Source organism: Phyllobates terribilis, unplaced genomic scaffold (genome assembly GCF_046119375.1).
Source record: "Phyllobates terribilis strain yellow unplaced genomic scaffold, ASM4611937v1 Scaffold_2__4_contigs__length_985480577, whole genome shotgun sequence".
Classification (NCBI taxonomy): Eukaryota; Metazoa; Chordata; class Amphibia; order Anura; family Dendrobatidae; genus Phyllobates; species Phyllobates terribilis.
The window spans coordinates 910544756-910562212 of NW_027362762.1; the positions used below are offsets into that span (position 1 = coordinate 910544756).

A 17457-nucleotide genomic window follows, 5' to 3' on the forward strand; every position below is an offset into this window, starting at 1 on the left:
CCACAAATGTGACACACTCGGACACATGGACTCACGGGACACGAATATCTGCGGTACCGTTTTTTCCATTACCGAAGATATGCGGACGTGTGAAACGGGCCTTAATTTGAGTAGAGAGCTATAGCCCAGGCATCATGCTAACAAAGTGTCCAAACTTCCTTTGAAAGGGTTGCAGATAAAGAACAGAAAGGTAAATTAAGCTCCACACACAAATTTATCCAGTGCCAAAAACATTGAGATACAAAAAGGCCATATTTTGAATTGCTACTAAGTTCTTTGGCTTTCATCAAAAGATAAGTTCTCTAAAGTAACACTACTATACTATTTATATTAGCTTTCTTTACATTGAGTATTCATTGCTGCAAACTTCCATACATTAAACTTGCACCTTCTTTTTGGCACATCCTATTACTAATTCAATACAATAGAATTTTATCTTGAAGTATTTATGAGCCTACGGTGAGTGCTTCTAAAATAGAACTGTAAAGTGTATTCTATTAATACTGAACATTCTAGAAAGTTAATTAAAATTTATTTATCTTGTTAAGGTCTTCCAAGAGCCATAACCAGTTACGGATAACATAATGACTTTATTTTACAATTTTGTTCAAAAACCCAATCACCTGAAAAATGACAAATGCTGATCTCCTCCATAAGGTTCATTAAATATTTGATATTTAAAAGTTGGTTATAAAGAATAAAATATGGCGGATTTGCTGTAACTTACATGATGCAAGATTTGGATAGTTCTGTGGGTAGTTTGGAGAACTAAATGTACTGTTTGTTTCCCATAATTCAGCAGGTCCTCCACAGTTCGCTATGAAAAAAAAAATTGGTTACTTTAGTTTATTTTAGAGAAGTACATTAAAAAGATAAATTAAGTTTTGCTTTGTAGACTTAAAAGTTAAAGTATTAAGCAAAATCAACCTTATGCCTATACTACAGCCTTATTACTATTGCTTTGAGCTGACTGCAAACTTCCTAAATAAATTTTGTGCCATATGATGCATAAAAGGAAATGAAGGAATTAAAAGGGTTGTCTCATTTCCTTAAATAAGTAAAATTGCAAACCGCCTGTAAGAACATGCAAGTTTGAAATCTAACTCATAATAAAAATCCTTTCTATTTTCAAGATCAGAGGTTACACGCCACCTCTGCAGTCTATCTGAGGTGGTCAGTTTCCAAAGCATGAAACCTATGATTGCAAGCTTTTTGATTTAAAGGGTACTTGTCCTGTCCCCAAATGTTATTATCCTGCAGATATAAGGACAATGCTGTCTGGCCACCTTACTGAAACTGCAGGTACTGAGAGGAAATTAACTTTAATCCTCATGGAAGCCATCAGCTTTCAATCCCAGAGGCGTTATCATGCATCTGGGTTCAAACCCTTGAGCTGTACTTTGTGGTCGGCTTCTCTGTCTGCTGAGCCACACCAGAGACACCTTTTCTCCAGGAGTTTAGTTTCTTTTATCCTTGTTTTCTTTTATCCTTGTTTCAGTCTCTTTAGGGTAACAGGTGTTTTCATTTATTTATTTTTCTGCCCTATCACCTTTCAAGTGCAGCTTTATATACTTTCCCCCTGCTGGTATTTCCTGCTGGTGATAGTCTCATTTAGATGTCCAGCCATACTGATGTAGCTTAAGCCAGTCAGTCAAAGACCAGCTAGGGTTTATCTCTCTGCTGTTTATGTTCTTTACCCTGTACCTAACTTCAGTTTTTTTTTTCGGAAGTAGACGGCATATTTTCTAACAAAACATACTTAATCATTTATTTTGTATTTAGTGGCTTGTTTTACTCACTTTGGGATCTCTTTCTATTTCAGCACACTTCCCCTTCTGTAGGTAATTTGTACTCTGCTCTGCCCTGTGGTTCCTTGGGAGGAACTTGAAGAGCTTGATGGCCTTTCAGGCACTATTTGTTGCCTTGTCTAATCTGTAGTTAGGGTTATCTCAGCTCACACAGGAAACACTAGGCACTGTGAGGTTAGGATCTGTAGTCTGTACAGGAACAGGAAGGATCAGTTGTAGTTTTTAGTGTGTTATCTATTTTCCCAAGTGAGTTGCTGTGAGGAACTGCCCATTTACTAAAGACTATTCCAGCACGGAGCACCGATTTTTGTTGATCCAAGTGAAGGAGAAAAGAAGCCACATATTTAGTGGGAGTTGGTGTAATTTAATCGAAGGGAGAGGATCTAGTCTGAGGACCTGGACCATGGATGGATCGATGGCCTATGGAGTAGAGATCAGCTGCCGACTGGGCTGAATAAACATGCTACAGCTGTGTTAACTGTTGTCTGGATTTGATAAACTTTCTTAAAGGACTGTTGCTACTGGATACCTTAGCTTCTATCGTTTTATCATATGGAAGATCGTGGACTGTGACTACAGACTATACTGGTTGGAGATATGAAATCTGTGGGCCAACCAAAAGTTGGAGAACAGTGAGTATCGCTTTGCACAAAGGCAGTGGAACTACTACTCCGGGGAGGGGATCTTGTGGACTGAGACAATTGTATTTTGGACATTTACCTGGAATTGCTGTATTACCATAGATGTAAGAAATAAAATAGCGTTGCATCATTACCCGCCTAGGTGATTATTGAAACCCATAATCTCATATCTTCACAGTTGTTACACTATCATAACAGGAAAGCCCAGAGTGGCTCAGTACACATAGCTGGAGCAGCTGTAAATTAATCTCAGTGCTTTATTTAACAGCTTGATCTGCACAAACCTGCGGCAGAGTGACCTGTCCATCAAAGTTAAATTCCTCCTGGTAGCTGTGCTTTCAGTAAGGTGACCGGACAACATTGGAATACTTTTTTTGCACGCTATGTACTGAAGCTGATCAGATTGGTGAATCTGGCAGGATCACTTCAGTATCCCTGTGCTTTTCTAATGCTGCAGCAGAAAAGCTGCCACTGCTTATAGCATGGTAGAGTGCACAATTCGAACCAGCAGTACGAACTAAACTGTCAATCTTCAGTAGCTCACTGCCTATTGGCATGCAGTAAGCCAAGAGGCTGGAAAGCTCCTGAAAAAAAACAGACAACCCCTTGTCAAATTTTACTGATATGTAACTCCTTAAAAGGCTATATTCACCTTTGCAAGCTATTTTGTATTATTTTCAGTCATCCAAAATTAATATTAACAACTTGGTAAATGGTTTTAATAAGAACATTTCTCATACTTTTATGTTTTCAGCTCCAATAATGACCTATAAGCTTCCATAGTTACAGACTGTGCAGTTGTAAGGAGACAAATCGCTGTGGAACCAGAACAGCGAGGAGGTGTGGCAGAGTGGAAGAGTTTGATCAGGACTCTGGGTACAGCAGTCAGGGAAACAAGCTCAGTAGAAAAACAGTGCGTGCACAAGTTCTGAGGTGATTCTGGCACCAAAGAGACACAGGAGGAGCAATAGCAGTGTCCAGAGCTCCTGTCAGGAAGAAAGGTGCTATGCATTCACCCAGTCCAGACGTCAACAGTCAAGCCCCAAAGACCCGAGCGACGCCAGTCAAGGTTCCCAGCCCAGATGTCGAAGGTCAAGCCCTGAAGATCCGAGCGATGCCAGTCAAGGTTCCTCACCCGGGTGACGTCGGTCGACAGAACAGGCACAGGCTGCAGCGGGACAGTTCTCAGACATGTGCGCCAGTGACAGGACGTCACAGAAACTCTGAAGGTGTCAGTTGGAGATTCACGGTTGGGTCAGCAATCTAGTAATGACAATATAGTTCCCCTTCCCTCCAGTAGATCATTTTAAACTACCAGCCACTGAATTGTAATATATTCTGATAATGTATTCTGTTATGTGATTTCCTGCTTGTTTTACTGTCAAACATTGTAAAGAAATTGTTACCATATAATACGTGTTTTATAATTAAAATTAGTTGTTAAATAAAAGAAATATACTGTTGTTCCTCCTATGTCTCTGCTGTTGCATTCTGTAAACTGCTTATATTTGGCATAGTTGGCAGGATCCAACATTCCAATGTGGAAATGGCAGGACAGGGTGATGACTGGCTTGTCAGGGGAAGCATTCCCCTGGGGGCTATGCTCAGTAGTCTCCCAAAATTCACGGGGAATAATTTACAGCTGTGGGATTGGGTGGAGAGACTGCGGAGCCTGGTCAAGATGTAACCTATGAGCCCAACCATGCAGGCAGAACTATCCTTACTGATAGGGAGGCATGACAGACTGTTATGCACAGACAAACTAAAAACTGTGACACAATAGAAAAAGTGACTGGGATTTTGAAAGATATGCACGGTGACACTACTAACCTTGGCAACTTACGCATGCTCTTATTTAAACGAGTTCAAGGGGAAGGTGAGACTATTGCGCAGTATGTCAATGCTCTGCAGGAGGTGACGGCCCATATCGCCAAGAAGACTCAAGAAGAAAGTCGAGGGCTGGGATCCTTAGATGAAGTATTGCAGGATACATTTTTTGCCGGACTAAGGGACCCCTATCTGTGGCAGACTGTGAAAGAGCAATTATGGACTAACCCGGACATGAATTTCGTGGAAAACGGGGTTGAGGCACAAGTCCGAGAAAAAGAGGCACCCGCCTTGATGGGCACAGTTTGACGTCACCCTGTAGCTACGGCCCCGAAAGCTGCCGTCAGGGAACCTGACCTGGCACGAGAATTACATAAAGAAATCAGAGATATTGGAGGAGAGATACGCAATCTCAAAGAAACTGTCACGGGTTGCCCTGCAGATGGTTGCAGAAGACCTTTTCATTTGGCATTACAGACACCTTCTTAGCTGTTTCACTCTAGGACTCAGCAGCTACCTCCATCCTGCTATATAACACCCTGTCCTGGGTGTTTAAATAGTTTCACTTTGCAGCAGGAAGGCGCCGGTGATACTCCCATGTTTCCTTGTGAATACTTGAAGCTCTCAGACTGCTATCTTACTCTGTGGTGCTAGGAGGACGCTTGGAGTTATCTCTCAGAAGTCCTCTAAATATAATCTACTTTCCCCCATATTTCTCTCCCTTGTTGTCTTTAGTCGTTAGTGGTGATCGACTAGTGTTCACCCCCCTTCCCAATCCAGGGCCAAGTGCTAGGGAAATACAGGGTTTAGGTTCGCGTGTAGCGATTGGTGAGGAACCAATATAGTAACATAGTAACATAGTTTTTAAAGTTGAAGGAAGACTAAGTCCATCTACTGTAGTTCAACCCATAGCCTAACATGTTGATCCAGAGGAAGACAAAAAAAAAAACATGTGGCAAGCACTAAGCTCCACATTGGGGATTAAAATTCCTTCCTGACTCCATATGACAATTAGACTAGTTCCCTGGATCAACGCCCTATCAAGAAATCTAGTATATATAATCTGTAATATTATACTTCTCAAGAAAGGCATCCATGCCCTTCTTAAATTTTAGTAGTGAATCACTCATTACAACATCATGCGGCAGAGAGTTCCATAGTCTCACTACTCTTACAGTAAAGAATCCACATCTGTGATTATGATTAAAGCTTCTTTCCTCCAGATGTAGAAGATGCCCCCTTGTCCCTGTCTCAAGGCCTCAGAGTAAAAAGATCAGTAGAAAGGTCATTGTACTGTCCCCTTATATACTTGTACATAGTAATAAGATCACCCCGAAGCCTTCTTTTTTCCAAAGTAAATAACCCCAAGCGTAATAACCTGTCTTGGTATTGCAGACCCCCCAGTCCTCTAATAACCTTGGTCGCTCTTCTCTGCACCCGCTCTAGTTCAGCTATGTCTTTCTTATACACCGGAGACCAGAACTGTACACAGTATTCTAAGTGTGGTCGCACTAGTGACTTGTATAGAGGTAAAATTATGTTCTCCTCATGAGCATCTATGCCACTTTTAATGCATCCCATTATTTTATTTGCCTTTGCAGCAGCTGCCTGACACTGGCCACCAAACGTGAGCTTGTTGTCCACCAATACACCCAGGTCTTTTTCAGTGACAGTTTTGCCCAGTGTTTTACAATTAACCATTTCGCGCCAGAGCCTGTTTTTGCCTTCGTGACCAGGCCAATTTTTTCAAATCTGACCACTGTCATTTTATGAAGTAATTACTCTGGAACGCTTCAAAGGATTCCCCTGATTCTGAGACTTTTTTTTTCGTGACATATTGTACTTCATGATAGTGGTAAAATTTCTTTGATATCACTTGCGTTTATTTGTGAAAAAATCGGAAATTTGGCGAAAATTTTGAAAATTTAGCAATTTTCAAACTTTGAATATTTATGCCCTTAAATCAGAGAGATATGTCACACAAAATAGTTAATAAATAACATTTCCCACATGTCTACTTTACATCAGCACAATTTTGGAACCAAAATTTTTTTTTCTTAGGAAGCTCTAAGGGTTAAAACTTGACCAGCGATTTCTCATTTTTCCAACAAAATTTCCAAAAACATTTTTTTAGGGACCACATCTTATTTGAAGTGACTTTGAGGGGCCTTTATGACAGAAAATACCCAAAAGTGACACCATTCTAAAAACTGCACCCCTCAAGGTGCTCAAAACCACATTCAAGAAGTTTATTAACCCTTCAGGTGTTTCACGGGAATTTTTGGAATGTGGAAGAAAACAATGAACATTTAACTTTTTTTCACAAAAATGTTACTTTAGACCCAATTTTTTTATTTTCACAAGGGTAACAGGAAAAAAGGGAATACACAATTTGTAGTGCAATTTCTCGTTAGCGTTCTGATACCCCATATGTGAGGGAAAACCACTGTTTGGGTGCACTGCAGGGTTCGGAAGGGAAGGAGCGCCATTTGACTTTTTGAATGTAAAATTTGCTTGAATAATTAGCGGACGCCATGTCGCCTTTGGGGAGCCCCTGATGTGCCTAAACAGTGGAAACCCCCAACAAATGACACAATTTCAGAAACTAGACCCCTTAGGGAACTTATCTAGATGTGTGGTGAGCACCTTGCACCTCCAGGTGCTTCACAGAAGTTTATAATATTGAGCTGTAAAAATAAAATTTTCACATTTTTCCCACAAAAAATGTTTTTCATCCCCTAATTTTGCATTATCATAAGGATAACAGGAGAAATTGCACCATGAAATTTGTTGTGCAATTTCTCCTGAGTACGCCAATACCCCATATGTGGGGGAAAACCACTGCTTTGGAATACGGCATGGTTCGGAAGAGAAAGGAGCGCTATGTTGGCTGGGATAATTTGCAGACACCATGTCACATTTCAAGAGTCGCTCACATGCCGAAACAGCAGAAACCCCCACAAGTGACCTCATTTTGTAAACTACACCTCTCAAGGAATTCATCTAGGGAAGTAGTGAGTATTTTTTAATTTTTTAATTTATACCATTGGGCAGTGAAGAAAATATAATTGTATGTTTACCACAAAAAAATGTTTTACCCTCAGATTTTACATTTTCACACAGGGTAATGGGTAAAAATGGTGCCGAAATGTGTCACACAATTTCTTCTAAAAGTGGCAATACCCCATATGTGGCTGTATTGTACTGCTTAGCCATACGGTGAGATCTGGGAGGGACGGAGCGCTGTTTGACAATTGGAGAACAAATTATTGTAGATTAGGCATTTGGATTTGGGAGCACAAAATTTTCTGAATTTCTTTTGGGGGGCAAGGGCCATTTCACTTTTCCAGAGCCTTTCTGCTACTAGTAACTTGGAAGTCCCTTATATTTTTAATAGATGACGGACCTGAGTGGGGATTAGATTTTTTTGAGGACCAAGTTGAAAGCTTTTATTGGGAACATTTTACGTAACATTTATCCAGCGCTCGAGGCTGAGCACTTACATCGGGGTTTCCATCTAAATTTCCAAGTGATGTAATTCAGATGAAACCCCTGCAGGATCCATTCACTATAATGAGGCAGCAGAGTTTCTCTGGACTCCATCTGGCCTCTGTTTAGTGGTGTCCTTTTTTTCAGAAGTGCACAAAACTGTGGCCAACCGCACTTTTATGCACGCCTAAAAAAAATTACACCGTGGGATCACAGGCCAGATGGCATCCACAGTGGCCTATATCTGCCTCATTACAGGGAATCTTCCATCATGGGTTCAGTCTGAATCACTTATTTCAGAGATTTACATGGAAACTCTGGTGTAAGTGCTCAGCGCAGAGTGCAGGATAAATGTGAGCAGAGCCTTACTGCGATCTTTGGGAGACATAATAAACAAATCAGTAGCAGGTGAAGAATTGGTTTTATTGGGTCATGAGGTTATTCTTCTTCAGATACTCTAGTATAGCATCTCTTAGGAAACCCTCCAGGATTTTACCCACAGTGGAGATTAAGCTTACTGGCCTATAATTTCTAATAGGGACATTACTGGAGACAGGGCGATATCAGATCAGCCTAGGAGGTCTCTATTCCCCCCTTTCCCTAAAATCTGGGCTCCCTTTCCCCCGTCCCTTAGTCTTTCACACACCTTGCGTGATAGGAGCCTCTAGTAACTTTCCAAGGGATGGCCCCTCAGCTAGATATAAGAAGAGGGACCAAGGAGAGGATCCTATACCCCCAAATTCGTCATCTCAGAGCCGTTTTTCAACAACTCATCTGAGTGAGTCAGGTCCAGAAGTTACCAGAGACCTCTCAGCTTCTTGGCAAAGTGATTATACCTCCGGAAGCTGCCGTGACTCTACCCATTGGACAAACCATACTCACCCTCCCTGTAAGGGACTGTGTAACAATCGAGGGAGTGGAGGTGCAAATTGAGCCCATAGAAGGAGACAAAACAATCCCTGGGCTCCTGGGCTCCCGAACTCTTGCCACGGTGCAGCATGGGCGTGTGGCGGTACGCTGCGTCAACTTGAGCAAAATAAATTTACAGTTGAACCCTCGGAAAGAAATTGCCCAGGTGAACGTAATGCCAGAGGATCTTCCCAAACCTGACTCCATTGAGTTGACGCCCCTGGAAGGAGATCCATGGACTATATCAGGGTTTCTCACTACGATAGTTAAAGAAACAGATGAGGGCTGACCTTACAGAATTTTCCCCCGAGCAAGTAGAACAAATCAAGGGCCTACTGCAGCATTATCATGGGCTGTATGCTCGTCATGAAGATGATTTTGGGTGCACTGAGGCTATCCAGCATGAGATCCCTACGGGAACACCGCTTCCATTAGAAAGATTCCATCAGATTCTGCCACAAATTTATCAAGCGAAAGACCTCTTGTCCTATATGTTACTAAATGGAGTAATTCAAGAAAGTCAGAGCTCTTGGGAAGCACCTATTGTACTAGTTCGGAAGAAGGATGGGACCTTGAGGTTCTGCGTAGATTATCGGCGGTTGAATGCTTGAACGGTGCGGAATTCCTATCCCCTGCCGCAGATTGAAGAATTCCTGTCTGCTTTAGGAAAAGCTAAAATATTTCTCCTCCCTTGCTCTGGCCAGCGGGTACTGGCAAGTTCCTATGGCCGATAATTTGAGTTCAAACGGATGCCCTTCGGCCTAATTAAAGCACCTGGAATATTTCAATGGTTGATGGAACGATGTCTTGGGGATCTCAATTTCGAAGAGACCTTAATCTATCTGGACGACATTGTAGCATTCCCCTCCACCTTCAAGGAGCATCTCAGTCAGTTAGAAGAAGTGCTAGAGAGGCTCCAAAAGCATGGGCTGAAGATTAAACCTCGGAAATTTCACTTGTTTCAAAGGAGGATTGAGTATCTTGGGCACATCGTCTCCAGTGCTGGGATCTATCCCACCCACAAAAAAGTGTCAGCTGTACAGAAGTGGCCCATTCTGACTAATATAAGAGAGCTAAGAGGTTTCCTGGGGCTGGCAGGTTACTATCGAAGATTCATCAAAAATTTTGCCAAAATTACCACCTCGCGCCACGAGCTTCTAAGATGATCAGCTGAGGAACATAAACAACAGACCATACAGTGGGGGCCCCGAAAGGAAGAAGCCTTTTGTGTCCCGAAGATGGCATTAACCAACACTCCCATGTTGGCCTATGCCGACTTCTCCTAACCCTTCTTACTATACACTGACCGAAGTCTGTATGTCTTAGGAGCAGCATTAGGGCAAATTCAAGAAGGCATTGAAACAAAAGGAAAGGTCAGCATACTACAAAGGTATATAAGAATGTTTCATGCAATTGCACCCACAAATGAAACTCCTGAACTATAACCTACTATAGTGCAATATGAAGCACCGGAAAAAAAAATGTTTCTTTAGTACAAATAAAGGTAGCCCTTAAAACCATGAGTTAGCCAAAAAGTATATACAAAGTTTATTAGGTAAACATATGGACACCATTAAAAAACAATTAAAAATAAAACAACAACCTCAATGAGTAAGTGTGAGTACATGTGAAGTTTCCACCTCTGTGTACCCCTTACAGTAGGTGAGGATAGAGCTGGTCTTGCAGCAGTATGGTGGAGCGAGGGTTACTGCAGGTTGTACGCATGTCACATGAGGTGGGTCTTCAGCTTCCTTTTAGGTTATGTGCCCACGATGCAGAAATGCTGCATATTTTTTCCGCTTCTCCTTGGCAGGAAAAATGCATGCGGATTTTACATGTGTCTTTCCTGCCAGGTAGAAGCGTTTGTCAAGCGTTTTTGCATGCATTTCAGCATGCAGGTTATGAAGCGCTTTTCCATGCGATTTTAGTATCACTTGGAAAAGTGCTTGACAACTTGGTCACACTATATAAATCCATGCAACCAGCATGGATTTATATAGTGTGATCAAGTAATAGTTAAAAGAAAAGAATAAGAATGGTAAAAAATAAAAAATAAAGATTATACTTACCTTCTGATGTCCCCCAGTATTTTCTCCGCTCCGTCTGGTTGGTTGTATGGGTCGCGGTGGTGTGAAGGACCTGCGATGATGTCATTGAGTCATGTGACAGGTCATGCGACCGCCGACGTCAGCGGTCGCGTGACCTGTCACATGACTAAATGATGTCATGGCAGGTCCTCACACCACCGCGACCCATACAACAGACCGGACGCATCGCTGAGGATACCGGGGGCCATCAGAAGGTAAGTATAATCTTTATTTTTTATTTTAAATTCTTTTTTTAACAGGTTCTATGATACCCGAGTCTGGAGGAGAGTCTCCTCTTCTCCAAACCCGGGTACCATCCGCACATAGAATCGCTTAATATCCGTGTGTGCAAATGTGCTGACGTGGATATTGAGCGTTTAAATGCAAGTCAAAAGCAGTTTCAAAAGCAGCTATAGAGTGTCCAGCAACCTTCCCATACTTTTCTTAGCCAGGGCTTCTCGGCAGGGTTGGACGGGCTCACCAGAGAAACAGAGAATCCTCCGGTGAGCCCTGGCTTCTCCTGCATGAGAGTTCATAGTGCTGAGGTGAGGTCATGATGATGATAGAGGCCACCATCTGCTTAGTTTTCTGTTACTTGGAATGCAAGCGCAACTAAGCAGCCAGCCAAAACAGGCCTCAATACTAAACTGCCACATTTCTGGACTGCTTGCACTTGAAATGTTTCTTTTTAGGCTTGTGGAGGCAGAAGCTTTCCATAACCTCATGTCCACAGTAAAAAAGCAGCCTTAGAGTGTCAAGGAACCTTCCCACACACTTTTATTAGCCTGGGCTGCTTCTCGGCTGCGTTTGACGGGCCTACCAGAGAATCCTCGGGTGGGCCCTGGCTTCTTCATCAGGAGAGTTCATGATAGCGCAAACTTTGCAGCTGCTATGGGGCTCTTGAGCGGGAGAGAAAGGTGTACACTGACACACTGCTACAATCTATAAATGGAGGACAGTATTTTCCACGTTCACTACAAATGGCTGGATTTGATCCGCAGTTATATGTGATAAGTCTGACAGAGAACCACGGTTTTAAAGAGCAGGCCTGTAATTTACTAATATTATTCTACACAGAGACCTAGTGTGAATAACTTGACCAACACACTGCAATGAAATTAAAATGGAAGAAATGGCTGATTTTGAAACACTCTTATAGGTGATATGTCTGACAGAGAACCACGGTTTTAAATAGCAGGCCTGTAATTTACTAATACTATTCTTCACAGACACCTAGTGTGAATAGCTTGACCGACACACTGCAACAGAATGGAAAAGGAGGCCAATATTTTCCATGTTCAGTTCAAATTTCTGGATTTTTATCACTGAAATATGGAACAGATCTGGCTTTATTCTGCAGCGAGAACAAGCAAATGGAGCAAAAAAATGGTGTGCTGTGGATTGCTTTTTAAGCAAATAACCAGGATTAGGATAAAAAAAAATTGCCTTGGCCCCTGATATCTGGAGCTATGTCTACAAATATCTGTAATTATTACAGCAGCAGCAGACAGGATGTTCAATAGACCCTCTTGTGCTGTATCATACACTGCAGTCTGCCACATACACTACCTGTCTGCCTAGCACTGAATATATGCAGCTGGATTAGTATACCTATACTAACAGGACGTTCATTGGACCCTCTTGTGCTGTATCATTCTCTGTAGTCTGCCACATACCCTGCCTGCCTAACTCATGCTACCACTGAATATATGCAGCTCGATTAGTCTTCAGAAGGACTGTTAATTCATTTGGATATACTGTATATATTAATATGTTGTGGAATACCTACAGTATAATAACTATAAACAAGCAAATCTCACCCTGACGCAGCAGCACCTCTCCCTACTCTACATGATTCCAGGGTAGATTGTGATGAGCACAGCGGCGCCAGGTCTTATACAGTCCTGAAGATGATGTGCAGTGAGTATTTTCCCACTCATGCAATGAGTTGAACTGAGTTCAACTCATTGCATGCGTGGTATTTTCCCAAATACTCACTGCGCATGCACATCCTCCTTTACCTGTAGTATACTGGGTCAGTGTATTGCCGGTGAATGAACCAATGCAGGCATTCCTCTTAGACGGTAGACACAAGATGAGTTCATCTGGACGCAAATCCAACAGAAAACTCAGGAATGGGTGCGGCTCTTGACAGAAGTTGGACTACCCTTAAAGAAGCAACACACACTTGTGAACTTCCCTCGCCCAAGGACTCACGAGATAAAAGAAGGGAGGAATGTAAAGAGACAAGACGCTGTGGAACAAGAACAGAAAGGAGGCGTGGCAGAGGGGAAGAGTTTGATCAGGACTCTGGGTATAGCGCTGTCAGGGAAACAAGTTCAGGTGAAAAACAGTGCCTGCGCAAGTTCTGAGGTGATTCTGGCATTGAAGAGAGAGACGGGAGGAGCAGCCAGCAGTTTCCAGAGCTCCTGTCAGGAAAAAAGGTGCCATGCCTCCGCCCAGCCCAGACTTCCACGGTCAAGCCCCAAAGACCCAAGTGACGCCAGTCAAGGTTCCCAGCCCAGACCTTTATGGTTTAGCCCTGAAAATCCAATTGACGCCAGTCAAGGTTCTTCACTGGGGAGATGTCAGTCGATAGAAGGGGCACAGGTTGTGGCATCACGGTGCGCCAGTGACAGGACGTCTTTGAAACTATGAAGGTGTCAGATCGGAGATTCATGGTCGGGTTGGCGACCAGGAAGGACGAGTGAGATGGGCCGTTACCTCTGACAAAGACATATGGTAGCGGGCTTGTGTGAAGCCCAGCTGTGCTTGGTATCACAGATCCTAGTAGGGTGTATTGAAGGATTCCTCCACAAGAGGCCCCCATAACCATTCACACATCTCCACCTTCCACCTCAGACCACCAGAGGGAGCTCCTTAGGGAGATATATAAGGGAAGGTGGAGCCAAGCAGCAGTTAGTCTTGAAACTACAGTGAGTCTAGTCTATTCTGGTTTAGCAGTGAGTCCAGTGCAGTCTGAGACGAGTTACCTCAGAGGACAAAAGTCTGTTCCAGCTCCTGCAATTGCTATCCTGCAGTGTAGCTTATCCAGATCAAGACTCGGTTGTTGCTCAGAGAGGTGAGCTTTAGGTGTGCCGGCGCCATAAGATCGGTGAAAAGCTGCACGCTGCCATTAGTGTGAGTAGCCTGTTGAGGGTCCGAGTAGGCCAAAGGCGAAAGAGTAGAGAGAGTTAGTTCATAGGGGGCAGAGGAGCTTAAGAAGCTCACCCTGAAGAAGCAGTTACCGGACACCGAGTCCGAAGCTTGCCGGGATCTCCACGACCCAGTAAGATAAACTGGAATCCCTGGAGAACTACAGCTCCCAGGATCGCTGAAGTGCTGATACGTACCAGAACCAGGAGACACATAGGCCCCGTAGGTCGGGAGCGTGCACTCCAAGAGAAGGCCCTACCACTAGGTCAGCCAGCACAGGACAGAGACAAAGTTAGGCCTAGCTCCAGGCAGGTCAGATACTTATTACACAGCAGCAAGAACCAGGAGGCCCAAAACCTGCTCATTGGGGAGGATCCGGACATACACCCTTCACCCTACAGTGCTCCGGGGAGTGCCTGAATTTCCATCAGTGAAAGGTACTGAAGTGACTTTTGTGTCCGTTCCTGTTCTTGCTCCGACTCGGCTGAGTCTTCTTGTCCTGCATCCCCGTTCTTATACTGCCCTGAGGCCCAGCTCCACCTGTGGGGAGCTATACCATCTAGCTGCCTTATCACCGGCCTCAGTGGACAGCGCAGCGCTGGTGAATATTATCAGAAACCATAGGTGGCGTCAGAAACTTTTATAAACTTGATATCTATCAATGCCTTTTTAAAGAGAGACCCCAGAATACGGGCCCGGGAGCCGACCACCGCGACCTCCTTAAGGCTAAAGGCCCGGGTCACCGAGTCATCCCCATCCCCTGGGCTTGTCATTCTCTTTCTGGCGTCACGAACAGGATTGCGTGCCCGCTGCAACGATGCCGTGTTTTGCCCGTTGTCACCGGGAACTGTGCGCCTTTATTCTGAACTGTGTACGTAAAGTTGTGGTGAAGATAGCCGCCATTGTTGGGCCGTTGAGTGAGAAGAAGGGCGTAGCCGCGGGAAAATAAGGGGCGTACCTGCAAAAGAGCGCGAAGTCCCGGACACGCCCCACGACTTGACGTCAAATCAGGAAGCGCCAGGGCCTCAAAGGAGCATCGCTGAACGCTCTGATGTAGGACGTAAGCGACGCAAGGTCCTGAAGACAACCGTCACCTGCGGAGCTGCGGCCTACTGGAAGAAAAAACAGAAGGTAGGCCACGGTTAACTAGGGGGGCACTAAGATGTCCGTCGAACAGCAGAACGCCGACCTACCGGTCAACGTCTCTGAAGTTCAGCCCGCGCCCGATAAAGGGCAGGCCGAATCCGCCGCTCCACCAGGAGCGCCTGTAACACCTGTTATTCCTATGACTTTACCGTACATTCCTGGAGCGAAGTGGCTCCCCCTGTACAACGGCAAACCAGATACCCTGTCTGGATTCAAACGGAAGATATGTGGTATCTTAGACATGTACTCTATGACCGGCAAACAAAGAGCTGCCGTTGTATTGGGACAACTGACCTGTGCTGCGGAACGGGAAGTGGAAACATGGTCAGCCGCAGACTAGGAGTCAGTGTCCGCAATATTCCAAAAACTACAGACTGTATTTGAGGACCTTACTGAGGCGGACCTCCGAATGACGTTCAACAGCTGCTCCCAACAACCAGAGGACAATGTTCGGGACTACACCTGGCGTCTCCAAGGGGCCCTGCGAGCTCTGAACCAGGTTAGTCCAACCAGCGTTGAGAATGAGAACAGAATGCTGAAGGAACAGTTTGTCCGGAGACTGAAGTCTCCAGAGGAGAGCAGGACTGTGCGTTGGTGGTCTCTGGATCATCCAGATGCCACCTTTGACAATCTTAAGGACATGGCTATAAAAGGACTGCAGCCCCTGGAGACAAATGCCATCCAACGTTACCAGGGTGGGGCTACTCCAGTGCCTGCTACACCCACCTTTTCCCCAGTGGCTGCTGAAGTTAAAGTCCCAGCAACGTCCCCTAAAGAACTGGACAGTCTGCGCTCTGAGGTGCGTCAGTTGAGAAAAACCCTGACCACCGTGCTGAGTGACCTGCAGCTGCGGACGGAGCCCGAGGAAGGAGGGAAGATCCTGCTAGCCGACAGCCCTGAGGATCTCCCCTGGATGCGGAGGAGGCCAACACCACCCTCGCCAAGGACCAGTGACCAGCGCCGCCCACCGAAGGACCCGACCTGCTAATGCTGCCGCAAGACCAGACACATCGCTCGAAATTGTCCTTTAAACGGGAAAACCCTGGGTCCGAGGGCCGCCACCCAGGAGTAGACTCACCAGGCCCATCAGACTGGTACAACAGGTTCATCGGAGGAAGACCTTTCCTCTCCATTGTATTGGACGGGATCCCGACGCATGCCCTGCTGGACACAGGATCTCAGGTAACCATCATGCCTGAAGTCCTCTACAAGAGGTTCTGGTCCAAGGACGATCTACGTCCGCCTGCTCCAAATTTGTCTGTATATGCCTCAAATGGACTCCCCCTTAACCTATTCGGGGTTAAGAATGTGACTGTAAAGGTGGGGAGAGTGGAGCTGAAGGTCCAGGGACTAATTGTAGTGGAGACTAACCCTGATGACAGCAACCCATATATGGTACGTGGCACTAACATTGTTGGTAACTGTTTGGGAGAGGTTGTGTTCTTACTCCAACAGATCGCTGACACTGCTAGACCGAGACAAAGGAGGGCGCTACAGAAGGAGATCCGCGTCCTGATGTATCAACAGCAAGTAAGGTTGACAGATGGTGAAATCGGTAACGTGAGGGTAACAGACCCCATACCCATTGTCATCCCCCAATGAGTGAAATGCTCATCTGGTGTAGAGCTGCCATAGGTCTTAGAGGACAGAGCTACCAGGCGGTAGTAGAACCCCTTTGCTCTGAGCACAGACCCACGCTCTTAACCGCCAGGGGAGTGGTAGATGTACGTAATGAGAGGGTGCCTGTCGGTCTCCTCAATTTAGGGGAAGATGAGGTCAAACTGCCACGTTATGCCACTGTTGCCAAATTACATGCTGTCAATAACAACTGCATCCATGAGGTGGAGTCCTTAACCTCACCAGATGAAGTAGAGGATAATGACCCTGCAACCCAGGTGGAGGATTGGTGTCAACAGCTCCATGTTGGGACAGACACCACTCCTGCCCATCAAAAACAGGGTGTACACCGGGTGGTACAAGAATGCTTGCAGGTGTTCAGTAAACATCCACTTGACTTCGGGAGTGTTAAGGGGGTTCAACATCATATCCCCACAGGCAACCATTCCCCAATAAAGAACGTTATAGGCCTATACCCCCAGCTCACTACCAGAAGGCAAAAGAAATGCTGCATGACATGAGGAAGGCGAATGTAATTAGGGATAGTTGTTGTCCCTGGGCGGCTCCCCTAGTGCTAGTTAGGAAAAAGGACGGGAGCATGAGAATGTGTGTAGATTACCGTCAAGTAAATCGCATTACACATAAAGATGTATACCCTTTACCACGCATAGAGGAATCCCTAGCTGCCTTAAAGTCTGCAAATTACTTTTCCACCCTTGACCTCACTAGTGGATACTGGCAAGTAGCTGTGGCTGAGGAGGATCGGGAGAAGACGGC

At 44.8% G+C, this 17457-nt stretch overlaps 1 protein-coding gene across 2 annotated transcripts in view; it reads right to left on the bottom strand.

Moving 5' to 3' along the window:
- The window catches only part of TMPRSS15 (transmembrane serine protease 15), a 780444-nt gene that overhangs the window by 323834 nt on the left and 439153 nt on the right, over positions 1–17457 (bottom strand). For both annotated transcript variants that reach the window (XM_073668264.1, XM_073668263.1), the window contains exon 14: positions 728–817. In XM_073668264.1, the coding sequence (XP_073524365.1) occupies positions 728–817 (90 nt within the window). The remainder of the gene's footprint in view (positions 1–727; positions 818–17457) is intronic.